The sequence below is a fragment of the Peromyscus californicus genome, unplaced genomic scaffold, assembly GCF_007827085.1.
Source record: "Peromyscus californicus insignis strain IS unplaced genomic scaffold, ASM782708v3 Scaffold_17__1_contigs__length_78620276, whole genome shotgun sequence".
NCBI classification, from domain to species: Eukaryota; Metazoa; Chordata; class Mammalia; order Rodentia; family Cricetidae; genus Peromyscus; species Peromyscus californicus.
This window is the reverse complement of record NW_026294469.1, coordinates 60,319,991-60,334,694: the sequence shown is the minus strand read 5'-3', so window position 1 is coordinate 60,334,694 and position 14,704 is coordinate 60,319,991. Positions and strand designations below refer to the sequence as shown.

The window sequence follows — 14,704 nt, the reverse complement described above, 5'->3', positions numbered from 1 at the left end:
GGAGATAAGAAACACAGTGGATAGTCATTTCCATGATACAGTATATTCGGTATAGAGCTCTACCTTAAAATATAAAATTGGAGAATTTCTTTAGAGAAAATGCTATTCACTTTCATGTTTGCTTACCATACAGAAAAGAAATAATAGTCTCTATTTTTTAGATGTACAAAAAAGGGAACACCTTCTATGTTCGAAAAACCAAAGTAATTGTGGGAAATACTAAAATACTTTGTACTTTGCTTTGTATTCTTAAATGTGGTTAGATAATGGAGAAAGGTCATTGATTGGAATTTAGACAGCATAGTTTTTAATGTTGCCTCTGGTTTTTATGAGCTGTGTGATGCCATGGAAGTCGTTCACTATTAACTCCTTCATCCATAAAAGCAAGGAAAGGACAGCTTCTCTGCGACACTTTACAGACCCCACTTAGTCAATCAAGTCAGCACTTTTTAAAGAGTCTGTGCTTTAGAATATAAGGTAATAAATAATTATTCATGATTCTCTCTTTAAGGCTTTATAGCTTACATTTCTGCTCCATTTGGCTTTCAGTTTTATTTTAAAAGCAAAATCAAACAAGCAAAAAATAGCTCTTTCTAATATAATTTCAACCTGACATGTAGCTTGTGGTGGAGTTATTTTTCTATTCACAATGCAGACATTTGAATAAGGTTTAAAATTCGTACATAAAAAAGAACGTTGGTGTTTTCGGTTCCATTTTTCTTAAAGGCATATAAACATATACAAAACCATTCAACGGTACAGGTATGCTTATAGAATATTGATTTGCATGGCAATATATATGTATGGCTGATTATTTGCAAAGTGTAATCTTGTGTTGATTTATGTGCCTGCTTATGTTTGGTGTGAGAACATGAGTTAAATGTAAATACAGGAATACATATGACACAAATACGAACAGCAAGTATAAACACATATCAAAAATATTTTAGAAGAGTCTTGAGAAGCAAATATATATTTTTCTCAGAATCAATGGTATTATAAGCATTGCCTGCCAATTTCTAAGATATAAAGATAGTATACTGCTTAATGAACACAAAACACCAAACACACACACACACACACACACACACACACACACACACACACACACACAAATAACACCTGTACATATTTGCTTTGTCTATATGTCAGGTCCTATAATATATAAGAATGATTGATGGCAGGATCAAACAGTAGAATTCTTAGTATCTCATAAAAATATTTTTTGTACAAACTGGTTTTATACATGTAGTAGAATTTTTAAGTTTTAATTCAGGTTACTCCTGTCAATCACACACACATTTTAATTATTATTACTCTTTAATTTAGGAATATTGTGCAAAATAATTAGAATAAAATTTAATTTCCCACGAAAGAAGTTACAATGTTTACAAATGAATTTTCAATTTGGTAAGTTTTGTAATATTTCACAATATACGTAAGTTTATTTTTCATTGTTTTTGAAATGCCCACTTTAAAACAGTCAAATATTATGTTTTCTGGTCTTATTTGTGCTAAGATACTTGTGATTCCTGGCAGCCCAAACTTAAGAATTACAAAGGCAGAGTGGGTCTGGGGAGGTGGTTTCATGAGAAAATCCTTACTTCATTGTATGAAAGTCAGATGCCTGATTCCAGTGTCTATAATCCCAGCACCTAGACAGAGGGATGAGAGGTAGGGGCACAAAAATTTTCAGACGCTTGCATATGTGAAAATTTTCAGAGGCATGGATTATGCAAAGTTAAAAGCAAACTGACTCAAAAAAGAAGGAATGTGGGACAGACACCTGACCTTTTCCTCTGACACCCACATGATTGTGAACATGCACACACACGTGCGCGCGCGCACACACACACACTTGCACACTATATACATAAACTAAACAAAAACAATAGGTAGATAAAGTACCAAAATTATAATACAATCAGTGCTGAAAGTATTCTTTTACTTAATTACCTTAGTGGTAAGTCCTTTATATGTGTTGGTTTAAAAGGAGTATTCTCAGCAAGAAATTGAAATAATTACCCTTGACCTGCCTTTGAATCACTCACAGGGATTTTTATGAGATGCTTCAGTGGGTATATATTGTGTTAAGCAGTACATTAATGCTACTCAAATATTATTTTGGTAGTAGCATAAAAAGCAAACTGAAAGCTTTATTTCCCATGTTCTTTTTTTCTAAATCAAAGCTATATAAATTGTTCATCCTGAACAGTATCTGGACATCTATATACACTTGCATATGTCAAGCCTCAGAATTCTAAAGCTAGAAGCAAAAATTGAGAATGTTTTACTTTGTTTTAGCAACTGAGAATGTTCTGGAGCGGCATTAATTTTATATAGATGCTTAGTGTCTGTAACATCAATAGCAATCTCAGAGTCCTGAAGATACTGAAGGGCTGAGAGGGAGAAAGTCACAGCCACTCTTTTTGGAACTGTACTGATAGGCACTCACAGGATTTGGAGAATATAGACATGTATATAGATAATAATGAAAGCACATCTATACTCAACCACCTTGGCATATTTCCTTTCCCAAGTTTCTGTTTCTGTTTTTAGTTTTTTTTCCTGTTTCTGTCTCTGTCTCTGTCTCTCTGTCTGTCTCTGTCTCTCTGTCTCTGTCTCTCTCTGTCTCTCTCTGTCTCTCTCTGTCTCTCTCTGTCTCTCTCTCTCTCTCTCTCTCTCTCTCTCTCTCTCTCGCTTTCTCTCTTTATCCTGTTTTTTTTCCAGAGGCAAGATTTGCTGTGTAACCCCTAAATTTACAATCTTCCTAAAACTTTTGAGTAAAAGGAAAAGCTTTCAAGTATGCACACACACACACACACACACACACACACACACACATACACACACACACTCTCTCACATGCCCACATACACACAAACGCACATACACATACCTGCACAAAAACACACATGTGCATACACATGTACATACACACACACTCAAATGCATATATATTCACACCTTCACAAACACACACATGTACACACACATACATACACATGGACATAGACACACACACATGAATACACCCAGATGCAGACACACACACACATGCATGCACACATATACACATTCACACACAAACATACACACACTCATACACACACAAATGCACACATAAAGCACACCTCCAACACACACATGTGCACAAACATGCAAAGTTATTTCATAAAATCACTGTTCTTTAAAAAATCCATATGAATTTAATTTCCCAAATCGTAGGTTTTATTCATTCTGCTATGTAATTTGACAAACATTTTAGTGAGTGGCTGGAAAGACATTTATAACAATACTCTCTGGACAGCAGTATTTTCAAGTTCAGGATTCAAAAGCATGGCAGAACTCCATGCTGAGAAAGAAGAGGTCACTTGTAGCAGAGATTGGTGTTCTATTTACCATCATTTCCCCAAGTACAGACTTTTGGTAAAGTGTTCACTTTGGTAAAGTTTCACTTTGTTTAGGCTTGTAGTGATGTAATTCTCTTCCATATCCATTATTTCTGTTTTGATTTTTAGTTTTTCTCTATTTAAGCATGTTATAAATCACCAGGTCTTCAGCACTGGCATAATTCACCATTTGGATGATACTCTTAGTTGCCTGGCTTTGTCGCAAAACAACGTAAAAGGCGTTGTCATCACTTTTATAATTGAGAATGTGGCTTTATAAATAAATGATGATGTGCGTACATTAGGGTATCATTGTTACATTGCTTATGGACAGTGAGGATTACTATATGGGAATTCTGTCTTTCCATTGTCCGTTGTATATGTATTTTATTCCTGGGTGTTCAAGTAATTCTTTACCCTTCAGGTTCAATGGTTTGAATTAGACTTATCTCATATCTTGCCATGTCTCATTATGTATTCAATTTCCCAGAAACATGGAGCAGTCTTTCCATTTGGAAATCCACATTTATTACTGAGGAGCATTTCCCTTGCTGTATCTTCTGCCCTATCTCTGTACTCACAATATCATGAGTGCCAGTTATATTAAGGATGCATCAACTTAGTCTGCCTCGGTACATGTGCGGCCTTCACTACTTATTTTGCTTTGCCTTTTAATTGACATTGGCTGTGAATATCTCAGCTCTCCTGTCTCTTGGTAATTTGATTTTCTGTTGCATCTGTTGTGCAGTTTGTATGTTTGTGATTTATACATTGATTTTCTAACGATAGTGTTTGGCTTTTTCTTTTGGCTCTCTCCCATTTCATTTCAGCCTGTTGTCTTGTCATGTAATTTTTTTTTACCTCTATTTTTATTTACTCTCTTTTCATATTAAGCAAATCCATCATGGGAAGCAATTTGAAGAATTTCTTTCTGTTCTGTAGTGTGTTCTTTATTCATTTATTACACCATATGCTGTAGCTAAAGTTTTCCTTCCTGGCCCACAGTCAGGACAAATCTGTCACCCGCCAGTCCCACAGCCGCTCAGACCCAACCAAATAAACACAGAGACTTATATTGCTTACAAACTGTATGGCCGTGGCAGGCTTCTTGCTAACTGTTCTTTTATCTTAAATTAACCCATTTCTATAAATCTATACCTTGCCACGTGGCTCCTGGCTTACCGGCATCTTCACATGCTGCTTGTCATGGCAGCAGCTGACAGTGTCTCCTTCACTCAGTCTTCCACTTCCCAGAATTCTCCTCTCCTTGTCCCACCTACTTCCTGCCTGGCCACTGGCCAATCAATGTTTTATTTATTGACCAAACAGAGCAATTTGACATACAGACCATCCCACAACAGTATACTTTCCTGTTGTTGTTGGGTTTTTTTTTTTTTTTTTTTTGCTCTTTTTCGGGGACCTGCCACCCAGCTTCCAAATCAATTCACATACGGAGGCTTATTATTACTTATGAATGCCCAGCTTTAGCTTGGCTCAGTTTCTAGCCAGCTTTCCTTATCTTAAATTATCCTGTCTACCTTTGGCTTCTGGGCTTTTCCCGTCCTCTTACTTCCATAAATCTTACTCTTACTCCGTGGCTTGTTGGTTGTATAGCTGGTTGTGTAGGCTGACGCCTCACTTCTTTTCTCCTCCATCTCTTCTCATCCTCTTCTCCTAGATATCTCCCTCTATATATACTCTCCAGCCCCACCTATCCTTTCTCCTGCCTTTCTATTGGCCAGTTCTTTATTAGACCATCAGGTGTGTTACACAGGCAGAGTCACACAGCTTCACAGAGTTAAACAAATGCAACATAAGCAAAAGGAACACATCTTAAAATAATATTCTACTACACTTACCATCCTCCATTACTATTTGCTGTATATTTTTTATATTTACTGTGCATATATTAAAATTTAGCCATGTAAGTAACTCTATCTAAATATTCTCTTAATGCTAGTATATTAAGTGTTATTTTGAGCCTTAATAACCAACCTTCCCCAGGTACTTTAAGCTCCGCTTTGAGTCAGGATGTTTCAGGTTTCAGACATGAATAAATAACCAGTGTTTGTAGGATAGTGAGTTCAGATGAAGCAGCATGTAACTTCTTTTAGGAATATTCAACTGGGCTGCTTGGCTCTATCTCCTGCTTCTGTTTTTGGTAGATGGAGTTATAATAAAGATTCCAACCAACTCTTTATTGCCGTGCTGGATAATATTGTCAACTAAATACATATATATGTACCTCAAAAGAGAGAACCTTCATTTAAGAATTGGCTCCATGAAACTGGACTGTGGTCATTCCTGTGAACATATTATTGATTGTGGATTGGTGTTGGAGTACATAGTCCACTGTGAGTAATATCATTCATGGGTGGGCCTAGACTGAATAAGAAAGGTAGCCAAACAAGCCAAGAGAAGCAAACCTATATTAGTTCCTCTATGATCTCTGTTTCAGTTATGGGTTCCAAGTTCCTGCTTCCAGGTTGCTACTTTGACTGCCCTAATGATGGTTGAACCCAAAAGCTAAAATAAACCCCTTTCACCCAAGATACTTTGGTTATGTTTTGTTATCATAGAAAAAAAGAAAATGAGAACAACTAGTAACTAAAGAGCACCTTATGTGTCCTCAATAATCATAGCACCTTCTCACTGAGAAACAGGAAATGACAGGTTATCCATAGGTTTTGCATGGACTCATCTTAAAGGTGTTAGTGTGAACTGAAAGGTTGCTGGTGCGTGAGGAATTAACCCTAACTTACCATCTGTTATTAATGGGTAGGGGATTAAATAATGTGACTGAACCCTTTAACCTAGTTAAGTTGACTGAAAGATTTCCTCATAGGATATGTATTATAATGAGAAGTTGGGAGCATTCTTTCTAATATAATTTATCTAACTCTTCAGCAGTCAGTGTAAAATACACAAACATAGCTCTTTCACCGATGAAGTTTTCCCCAAACATTTAAAATATCTACGTGTTTATTCTACTTCCAAATACCAAAGGGACTGACTAGATTATGTTCGGTTGAGAGAAAAATAGTAGATCTCCAATTTATGTTTGTACTATTAATAACAGCAACTTATCTGTCTATTTTATACTTTGGTTATACAGAACATTTCCAATTTAACCTTCTTATGTGTTTTCATTTGCTTCATAGTCCAATTGGAAATTCAAAACATTAAAATGTTTATCAATTTTATATGCACTAACATATATATTTACAAAAAACAAATGCTATTATAAATACAGGTATTCCTTGTTATCATATATTTTATACATAAATATAAAGGAATATATATGGCTATGTAGAAAAGCCTGTGTAAGCATATATGTTTGTGTGTGTGTGTGTGTGTGTGTGTGTGTGTGTGTGTGTGAATGTGTTTACATGCACACATACTTGCAAACTTAACTGTCAGTGATTGACCAATATCCACCCTTGTGAATTAAGTTTCCATTCTCAACGTTCACAACAGGATGGTTTTGACACCACTATGCATATAGAACTAGGATCTTGGGACAATCCTCCTATTATTTCATCACAGACTTGAGCCTAATGGAATCACGCTTCCAATTTAGTTATAGCCCTCACAATTGAAAAGAGAAATGAAAAGTTCAGTCAGGACTTAGAGAGAAGCAACCCTGATTACAGAAAAAGCCAACACTGGGGAAGGCCCTCACTTGGATCATTTGTCTGGATAAAGAAAATGGTGTGGAAAGATCTGAAATCATTTCCTAGTATGTATGAAGGACTCAGAAGTAAAGGTTGAAGATCAGATGTTGTTCGTCTCCTCATAGAGCAGCAATATTAGCTGGAAAGAAGATTTTCTTCGTGTATTGTTGTTCACAATAACTAATACTAATGGGGTGCAGCAATAAAATTCAAAAGATCTGAACTTTCATTTTCCTGTACGGATAAAAACACTAACTTTTGCAACAATGGCAGTTAAGATTCTACATTGATGCTTCTAGTATTCTGTTGTTATGATTGGTGTTGATGTTAGAGGAAAAACAATCCCTTATTTCATAGATGCTGTTCTTTACCCTGCTTATTGTTGTTACTCATCTGTAGCCAGGAAATTAATACACACACACACACACACACACATATATATATCTTTGATTCATATATATGCTGTTTAGATTCATACATATATTAAGAAAACAATGTACATTAACAGATTTTAGCACCATGTAATAAATGAATCCCTCTCTCTTTCTCTCTCTTTGCTGTGAGCATATACTGTGGTGATATTGTATTCCCCAATACATTGTGCACCCCAATAAACTTATCTGGGGTCAGAAAACAGAAGAGCCACTAGATATAGAGGCCAGAAAATGATGGCACACACACACCTTTAATCCTAGCTATCTAGAGGCGGAGATCTGTCTGGATCTCTGTGAGTTTAAAGCCACACTAGAAACAGCCAGGCATGGCGACACACGCCTTTAATCCCAGGAAGTGATGGCAGGAAGCAGAATGGTATATAAGGCATGAGGACCAGGAACTAGTGCCTGGTTAAGCTTTTAGGCTTTTGAGCAACAGTTCAGCTGAGATCCATTGGGATGAGGACACGGAAGCTTCCAGTCTGAGAAAACAGGATCAATTGAGGAATTGGCAAGGTGAGGTTAGCTGTGGCTGGTTCTATTTCTCTGATCTTTCAGCGTTCACACCAATACCTGGCTCTGGGTTTGTTTTTATTAATAAGACCTTTTAAGATTTATGCTACAATATACTAAAAGATAATCTTGAATAACAAATAAAGGGATTAAAATACAGAGTGAATCTAATATGAAAACTCCAATCAATATTAATAGTAATAAAATATAAAATGGCTTTACTTCAAAGACACAGTATCCCTACCATTTAAAGGTGGAAGCCAACTTATCTCAACCTCAATATTCTTGGGAGAGTATAGCTACGTATGTGAGAGAGACAAGTGGAGAATCAGATGCAGGACTCAACAACTGGTCCTAAAGTAGGAAACATATGTACAAGAAGGAAAGAATAAGAGTAGAGATAAGTTTTAAACAGATGTCAAATGTGCTATCACACAAGAAATGCCTAGAAGGAAGTTTTGATATGGTATCTTGTTATAAAATAAATAAGAGAAGAAAGAAAATTTTACATTTAAAATTAAGGTTTTTGAAAAAGAAGTTCCATGGACAGCAAAAGCTGGCACTGGATAAAAATCAAACAAAACAAAATTTGACAATGAGAGCTCAGCTTCTCTTTGTTGACTTGGGCAGTCCTTTAGAAACACTCAGTCTGGGAGACCGAAATTCTGTTGCGGTGTACTTTTCTCCCCTACTGGACAGTACCACTGAGCTCACACTCGGTACCAGATGGTTTCCTTTGTAGTCAGTGCTTCAGGCATGGAGAATTCTAGCTGGGAGAAGGCACAATTGAGGTATTCAGCCATTGAGTGGTCAGTTCCTTCAGATGTTTTCATTTCAGAAAGGACTATTGCTGTTGTTCCAAAAATAAATGATTAAAAAAAGTCTAAAGGGCCTGGAGAGATTGACAGAGAGGCCCACTCCAAAGACCCACTGGGATTCTCCATTTTTAAATCATTCATATTTTATTTTATTTACATATTCATATTTTATTATGCCCTTTATTTTTTAAATTATAATGTAATTATGTCATTTCCCCATTGCCTTTCCTCCTTCAAACCCTCCCATTTATTCCTCTTTGATCTCTTTCAAATTCATAGCCTCTATTTTCATTCATTGTATGCATACATGTATATAAATATATATTCTTATATACAAGCTGCTTAGTCTGTATAATGTTTCTTGTATTTTTTTGGATGTATAAAGAGCACAAGGCCTCTACAGAACACTAAGAAATGCTGAAAGTGTGAATACTAGCCTTCCCCAGGGAGGAACACACCAATTGGTTATCCAATACTGAATGATCACCACTCTTATCTGTTCACGTGGATATTTATTATTTCATAATAAAAACTGACTTTTATGATTCATGTTAGTCATTAACTGGAGTGAGATGTGCTGTTTACTGTTCATTTATGCCACCACAATTATAAAAAAAAAACATTGTTTAAGAGACTATAATTTGAAAGAGAGTTGGGGTGGTGAGAACACCGGGAAGAGGTTGGAGGAGGGAAGAATGTATGTAATTACATTTTAATTATATTTTAAAAAATTAAAATCTTACTTAAAAAGAAATTTTTTGCCACTACAAAGAGCCATGGCAACTCTTTAAATTGTATAGAGTCTCTTCAAGTCCTAGGGACACTGAAAACATTAATTTTGCACAGGGAAGTACGCTTTTAAATACTAATGTTCATTGCAAACCTAAAGAAATGAGGAGAATGATGCCATTTTATTTCATTTAAAACATACTCATAAAGGAAAAAAAAAACTGTAACTTACACAAAGGTAATACAGGCTAGAAGTCATGTGTGGAGATCAAGGAGAAAAAGCGTACTAAACATACTTGTGGGGAAATCACTGCTTGAATGAAACCCATGGTGCCAAATTGGTTCCTGTTGAGAATTTTGGACCTCAAATGACATAAGAAACTTTATTGGGTAAATGTAATAGAGTGAACACCACATGGATTTTATAAAAGACATCAAATACATTTAGAGACAACTTACCTAAAGTTAAGTTTCACTTATCCAACCCCAGTGATTGTCACTTCATGGGGTATCTTGTACATTAATTTTTTTGACTATAACAAATTCATTTAAGAACTGAGTTACAATTTTTTTCTGTATCCTGTGTATTTACAGTTGATTTTGATCACCATGCTGTTGGCTACAATAGTTTAAAAAATTCGAGGTACTACAAGACATAAAGACCATGTAAAATCAAAATCTGGTACAAATGTGGATAACATATTTCCAGAAATGAGTCCTATTTTATCCAAAAAAGGCAAATACAATTAAAATAATTATCTTGCCTGAAAATGCCACAATATCATTTATATTTGATATGTTTGTAATTTCATGGTACTTAATTTTTATTCCTTATTAAGCAATGATTGTAAGTAAGTAGTTTGAAATAGTGGAAATTTTTGCTTTCACAGACATGAAAGGCAGAGCGAAGATTATAAAAAGATTAAAAACTAGTCAGTCCTGTGTTCAGGTCCTTGCATTTAAGAATCTTAATCTGGCTGGTAATTAACTATACATGTGAAAGACTACTTAGATAACACTTGTTATACAAGTTGGGTACAGAGCTAGAATACTAAATCGAGGAGAAAAAGATAAACCCCCACATACAACTGGGATGTAAGTTTCTTATGATCATATGCAGATGACACATGCACATACACACTCCCAAGACAAATGGCAGAAAACATAGACATGAGCACGTTTAGGATACACAATATATATGTTTAAATTCCCCATGTAACTTAGATAAATATTTCTGTTCGCCAAATGTCTAATGTAGAAATTAATGAATCAGATATAAAAACTTAGTTAGGATATCCAGTATAGACATGGTGTCCAGTGTGATGCCTCAAGACTACGTACTATAGACAAAGAACAGAAACGCAGTCTGAACCCACATATATATCTTATATGTATGATTATATATATATATATATATATATATATATATATATATATATATATACACACAATGTAAGTGGTAGTAATTATTGTGGCAGTTTCTAATAGTTCCCATGTTAATGTTTTTATAGGGTTAAATTGAATTATCCCTTTCATAGTGGGTAGCTGAATTTTAATCTTCAATAAAGTGAGGTGTTTTCAGAATTGACCATGTAATTAGCTCCATATTATCTATCCCTAGGAGAGACAATGAATTGGAAAATGATTCCTACCTATCAGATTAAGGAACAGAGTAATTCTGAATAAAACTATTTCAAAAATAGAAATCACAAACCTAATTGTTTTCCAAATGCTCTATAATATGAAGTACAGCATTTTGACATTTAGAATATAAAAACAAAATTCTAATTAGAAAACATGGATATAACATAATTTTGAAAATATCATGATTACACATGTCTATGTAAAACATACAGTCAATGTATACATTTATGTAGGTATTAGTATAGATTATGAACAAAATAGTGATACATTTGGTATAGGTTATGCGCCCTGACTGGCTCTGTTATTGTTTTCCTTTAAAATATGTGTTGTTTCCAAACTTTATCTCTCATTATTTTCAATACTCTCTAAGTTAAAAGCAAGGATAAAAATCAGAGAGACTTATAGTGAATATGTGGAATAGGATTGAAACTGAGCCCATTCTGACCCCATCACTGGATTTATTGAACCTATTAAATTTTGTGTCCTCCTTTCTTCCTTTTCTGTATCTGTTACCCTTCCTGTTCCTACTTCTAAACTGTTAGGTTGTTCTGTTCTGCTGCACTCCATTTATTTCTTTTCTCACCTTCTCCCTATCTAGTTGCACGTGTATGTATATAGACACATGTTATTGAAATATTTGTTTCAAATCAGTTAATTACCTTAAAAATTTACTATTAAATGTGACCCAAATTTTCAAACCTCCAAAACCCTCATATATTTCCAAAACCTGATGAGAGGTCGCAGTTTGAATACATAAATTTAGGGGAGTTTCCCTTGTCCTAGGACAGATAGACTGAAAGGTTGGAATGTGTAGACACATGCTATTAGTTCTAAAATAACTATCAGTGCTTATATATATCATTTCTGAGATGATAGAAAGGTTTCTGAGTTACTTTCCCTGCAGAATTTTAGGTGGCAAAAGGCAGTTACAGCAAAGCAGTTGAGAATGTGGGCAAGGCCGCAGACTGTCAGGCATTTAAAGGAGCATAATTTTGAAGAAAGTTATGTAAATAACTTGTAGTGTAACATTTTTGTTTTTAAAAAATAAGGATAATACATCATGCCTCAGAGAACTATGGTGCAAATACTAAATATAAAGAGAATGGACTAATAAATTCTACTTGGTCTTTTCTCAGTAAATACTGGCTGTTGCTTAGTAAATAATCACCAGATGCAAATATGTTGTAAAACTAAGGACAGAGTTGTAAAGATTCAAGTCATATATATTTCCTCAGAGGCACTCATAAATATTTCAGTTGTCTTTTGGTACATTGTCAGTGAACCTGGCAAAAGAATCAGAAAAAAAATCATCATTATGCTAATAATATTATCAATATTAAATACATAATTTAGTCCTGTATACTGTGTTTAGAACAGCTCTGAGACTTTTTTGCATGACTTTACACCATGAATATTCATGATTGTGAGTCCAGTCATCTAAGTCAATTGCCCCAGTGAATGATTAAAGAAATTAAAATGAGTTTAGTCCTGGAGGTTCAAATATTTAGCTACAAATCAAGACTAAGACAGGCTGAGAAAGAAAGATGGAAGAAACTAAGATGAAAACCATGGTGTTTATATTGTTTCTCCCCAATGCTCTAGTGCTTGGTGAATAACAAAGACAGCTTAAATATTTACTGTGGTGTCATAGGAGCGCTTGCTAATCCTGGTTAGAAAAAGATAAATGTGTAGTTACTCAAATGTATGAAAGCTATCACTCATTGATCACTGAACATAGTAAAACAATGATAAAAACACAGACTAACTTGGATGCACGTTTCCTATGTAAACTAAAACTGTGACTGATATGCACTGAATTTTGTGTTCCTTCTCAGTCTATATGAATATTCAAGTCATATTAAACCTTAATGCTCCCCATTTTTCTTTTGGTTTTGAGGAACTGATCTGAAAAGCGTCTTTAGCTAAGATGTGTTCTGTTGTGGTTTTCTTTCAAAAGCCAATTTCCATTATAGAACATCTATTAATATGATAATTAAGGTGTTAAATGAAATTAATAGTTGACATACTATACTTAGAAAATAATAAAAAATAGTGTAGTGATGTAGTATAGTGCATAGTTGTTAAATGTGTTAAGAACCTAACTAGATTATTTCACTAGAGAGTCTCTATAAATAAGTAACTCTTGATGAAACTTACCATTACAGGTCTTCCTGATCTCATGATCTGAATTGTCTGGGACATGTAAACTTAATGTTCTTTCCTAACATACAGTTTCCTTAGAATGATCTACCTTCCAGGTCAAATGAATACAAACATTTGAGTATTCAAAATGTTTATTGCATATATATATATATATATATATATATATATATATATATATATATATATATTCCCCAAAGCTGTTTGTTTTTCTGTCCTACAGTAAAACATTGTTAGTTGCAATGGAGATGGGGGATGTGAATCCTCCACTAGTTCCTGTTTAATCAGCTAAGAGATGGGGGGGGCGGTGACACAAATTCCATAGCAGTGTTTTTAATTCAGTGAAACCGCAGCATGCACACCCATATCTCCACTCACTTATTGTTTTCTGTCTTTGCAGTTCCACCATGGTTTTTAAATCACCCTTCCAACCTCTATGCCTATGAAAGCATGGATATTGAGTTTGAATGTGCAGTTTCTGGGAAGCCTGTGCCCACTGTGAATTGGATGAAGAATGGAGATGTGGTCATTCCTAGTGATTATTTTCAGATAGTGGTAATTATCTCCGTTTCATATTAGCTTTGCAACCCCCATCATTATTTGCTATTTTTTCCACTAATTTTTCTTTTCTGAAAAATGAGGTGCACTAATTTCTGATAACTTATAGGAATTGTTTAAAGACAGCAAATAATTTGTAGACTTGGAATTCTAGATAGTTAATCCATCATGTTTATTTTAAAAAAGAAAAGAAAGAAAGAGAGAGAGAAAGAAAGAAGGAAGGAAGGAAGGAAGGAAGGAAGAAAAATAAATGAAGGAAAGGAGGGGAAGGGAGAGAAGGAGGTAGGGAATATGCAGGAGAAGAGAAAGCAAGTGAGGGGCTTGAGACTCAAATATTTTCATTGTCATTTCATGGGCTAGAAGTTAAGCTCTCAGTCCTAGAATGAAGGTCTATGATTATTTTATTTGTTCAGCTTCTACAAAGTGTAATGCCTTTCAGTACGATATGCTTCCTATTTTTCTGTTTGCCATACTGCAGTTATGTATGCTGTCCTCCTGATTCTTTTTCCATTTAGAGCCTGATAATCCTATTGAGATGTAATTGTAATAGTAGAGACTGTGCTCTTGGCACTAGCCAGGAATACCTATAGTCTGTACTGTTTTGTAATTACATTTTCCATGTTGGAAATAGAAGAGACTGTGAACCATGGCTCTTACAGCCCCCATATACTCTAGTTTATATTCAGTATCCCTGTGGGAGATCATAGGGCATAGGTGCTGTATTCATGGTTTTCTCCATTACTAGCAGAATCTTTGCTCATTTGAAAAAGCACTATGAAAAC

At 34.8% G+C, this 14,704-nt stretch overlaps 1 protein-coding gene across 2 annotated transcripts in view; it reads left to right on the top strand.

The window, feature by feature from the left end:
• The window catches only part of Dcc (DCC netrin 1 receptor), a 1,164,132-nt gene that overhangs the window by 706,404 nt on the left and 443,024 nt on the right, over positions 1–14,704 (top strand). For both annotated transcript variants that reach the window (XM_052742483.1, XM_052742484.1), the window contains exon 6: positions 13,765–13,919. In XM_052742483.1, the coding sequence (XP_052598443.1) occupies positions 13,765–13,919 (155 nt within the window). The remainder of the gene's footprint in view (positions 1–13,764; positions 13,920–14,704) is intronic.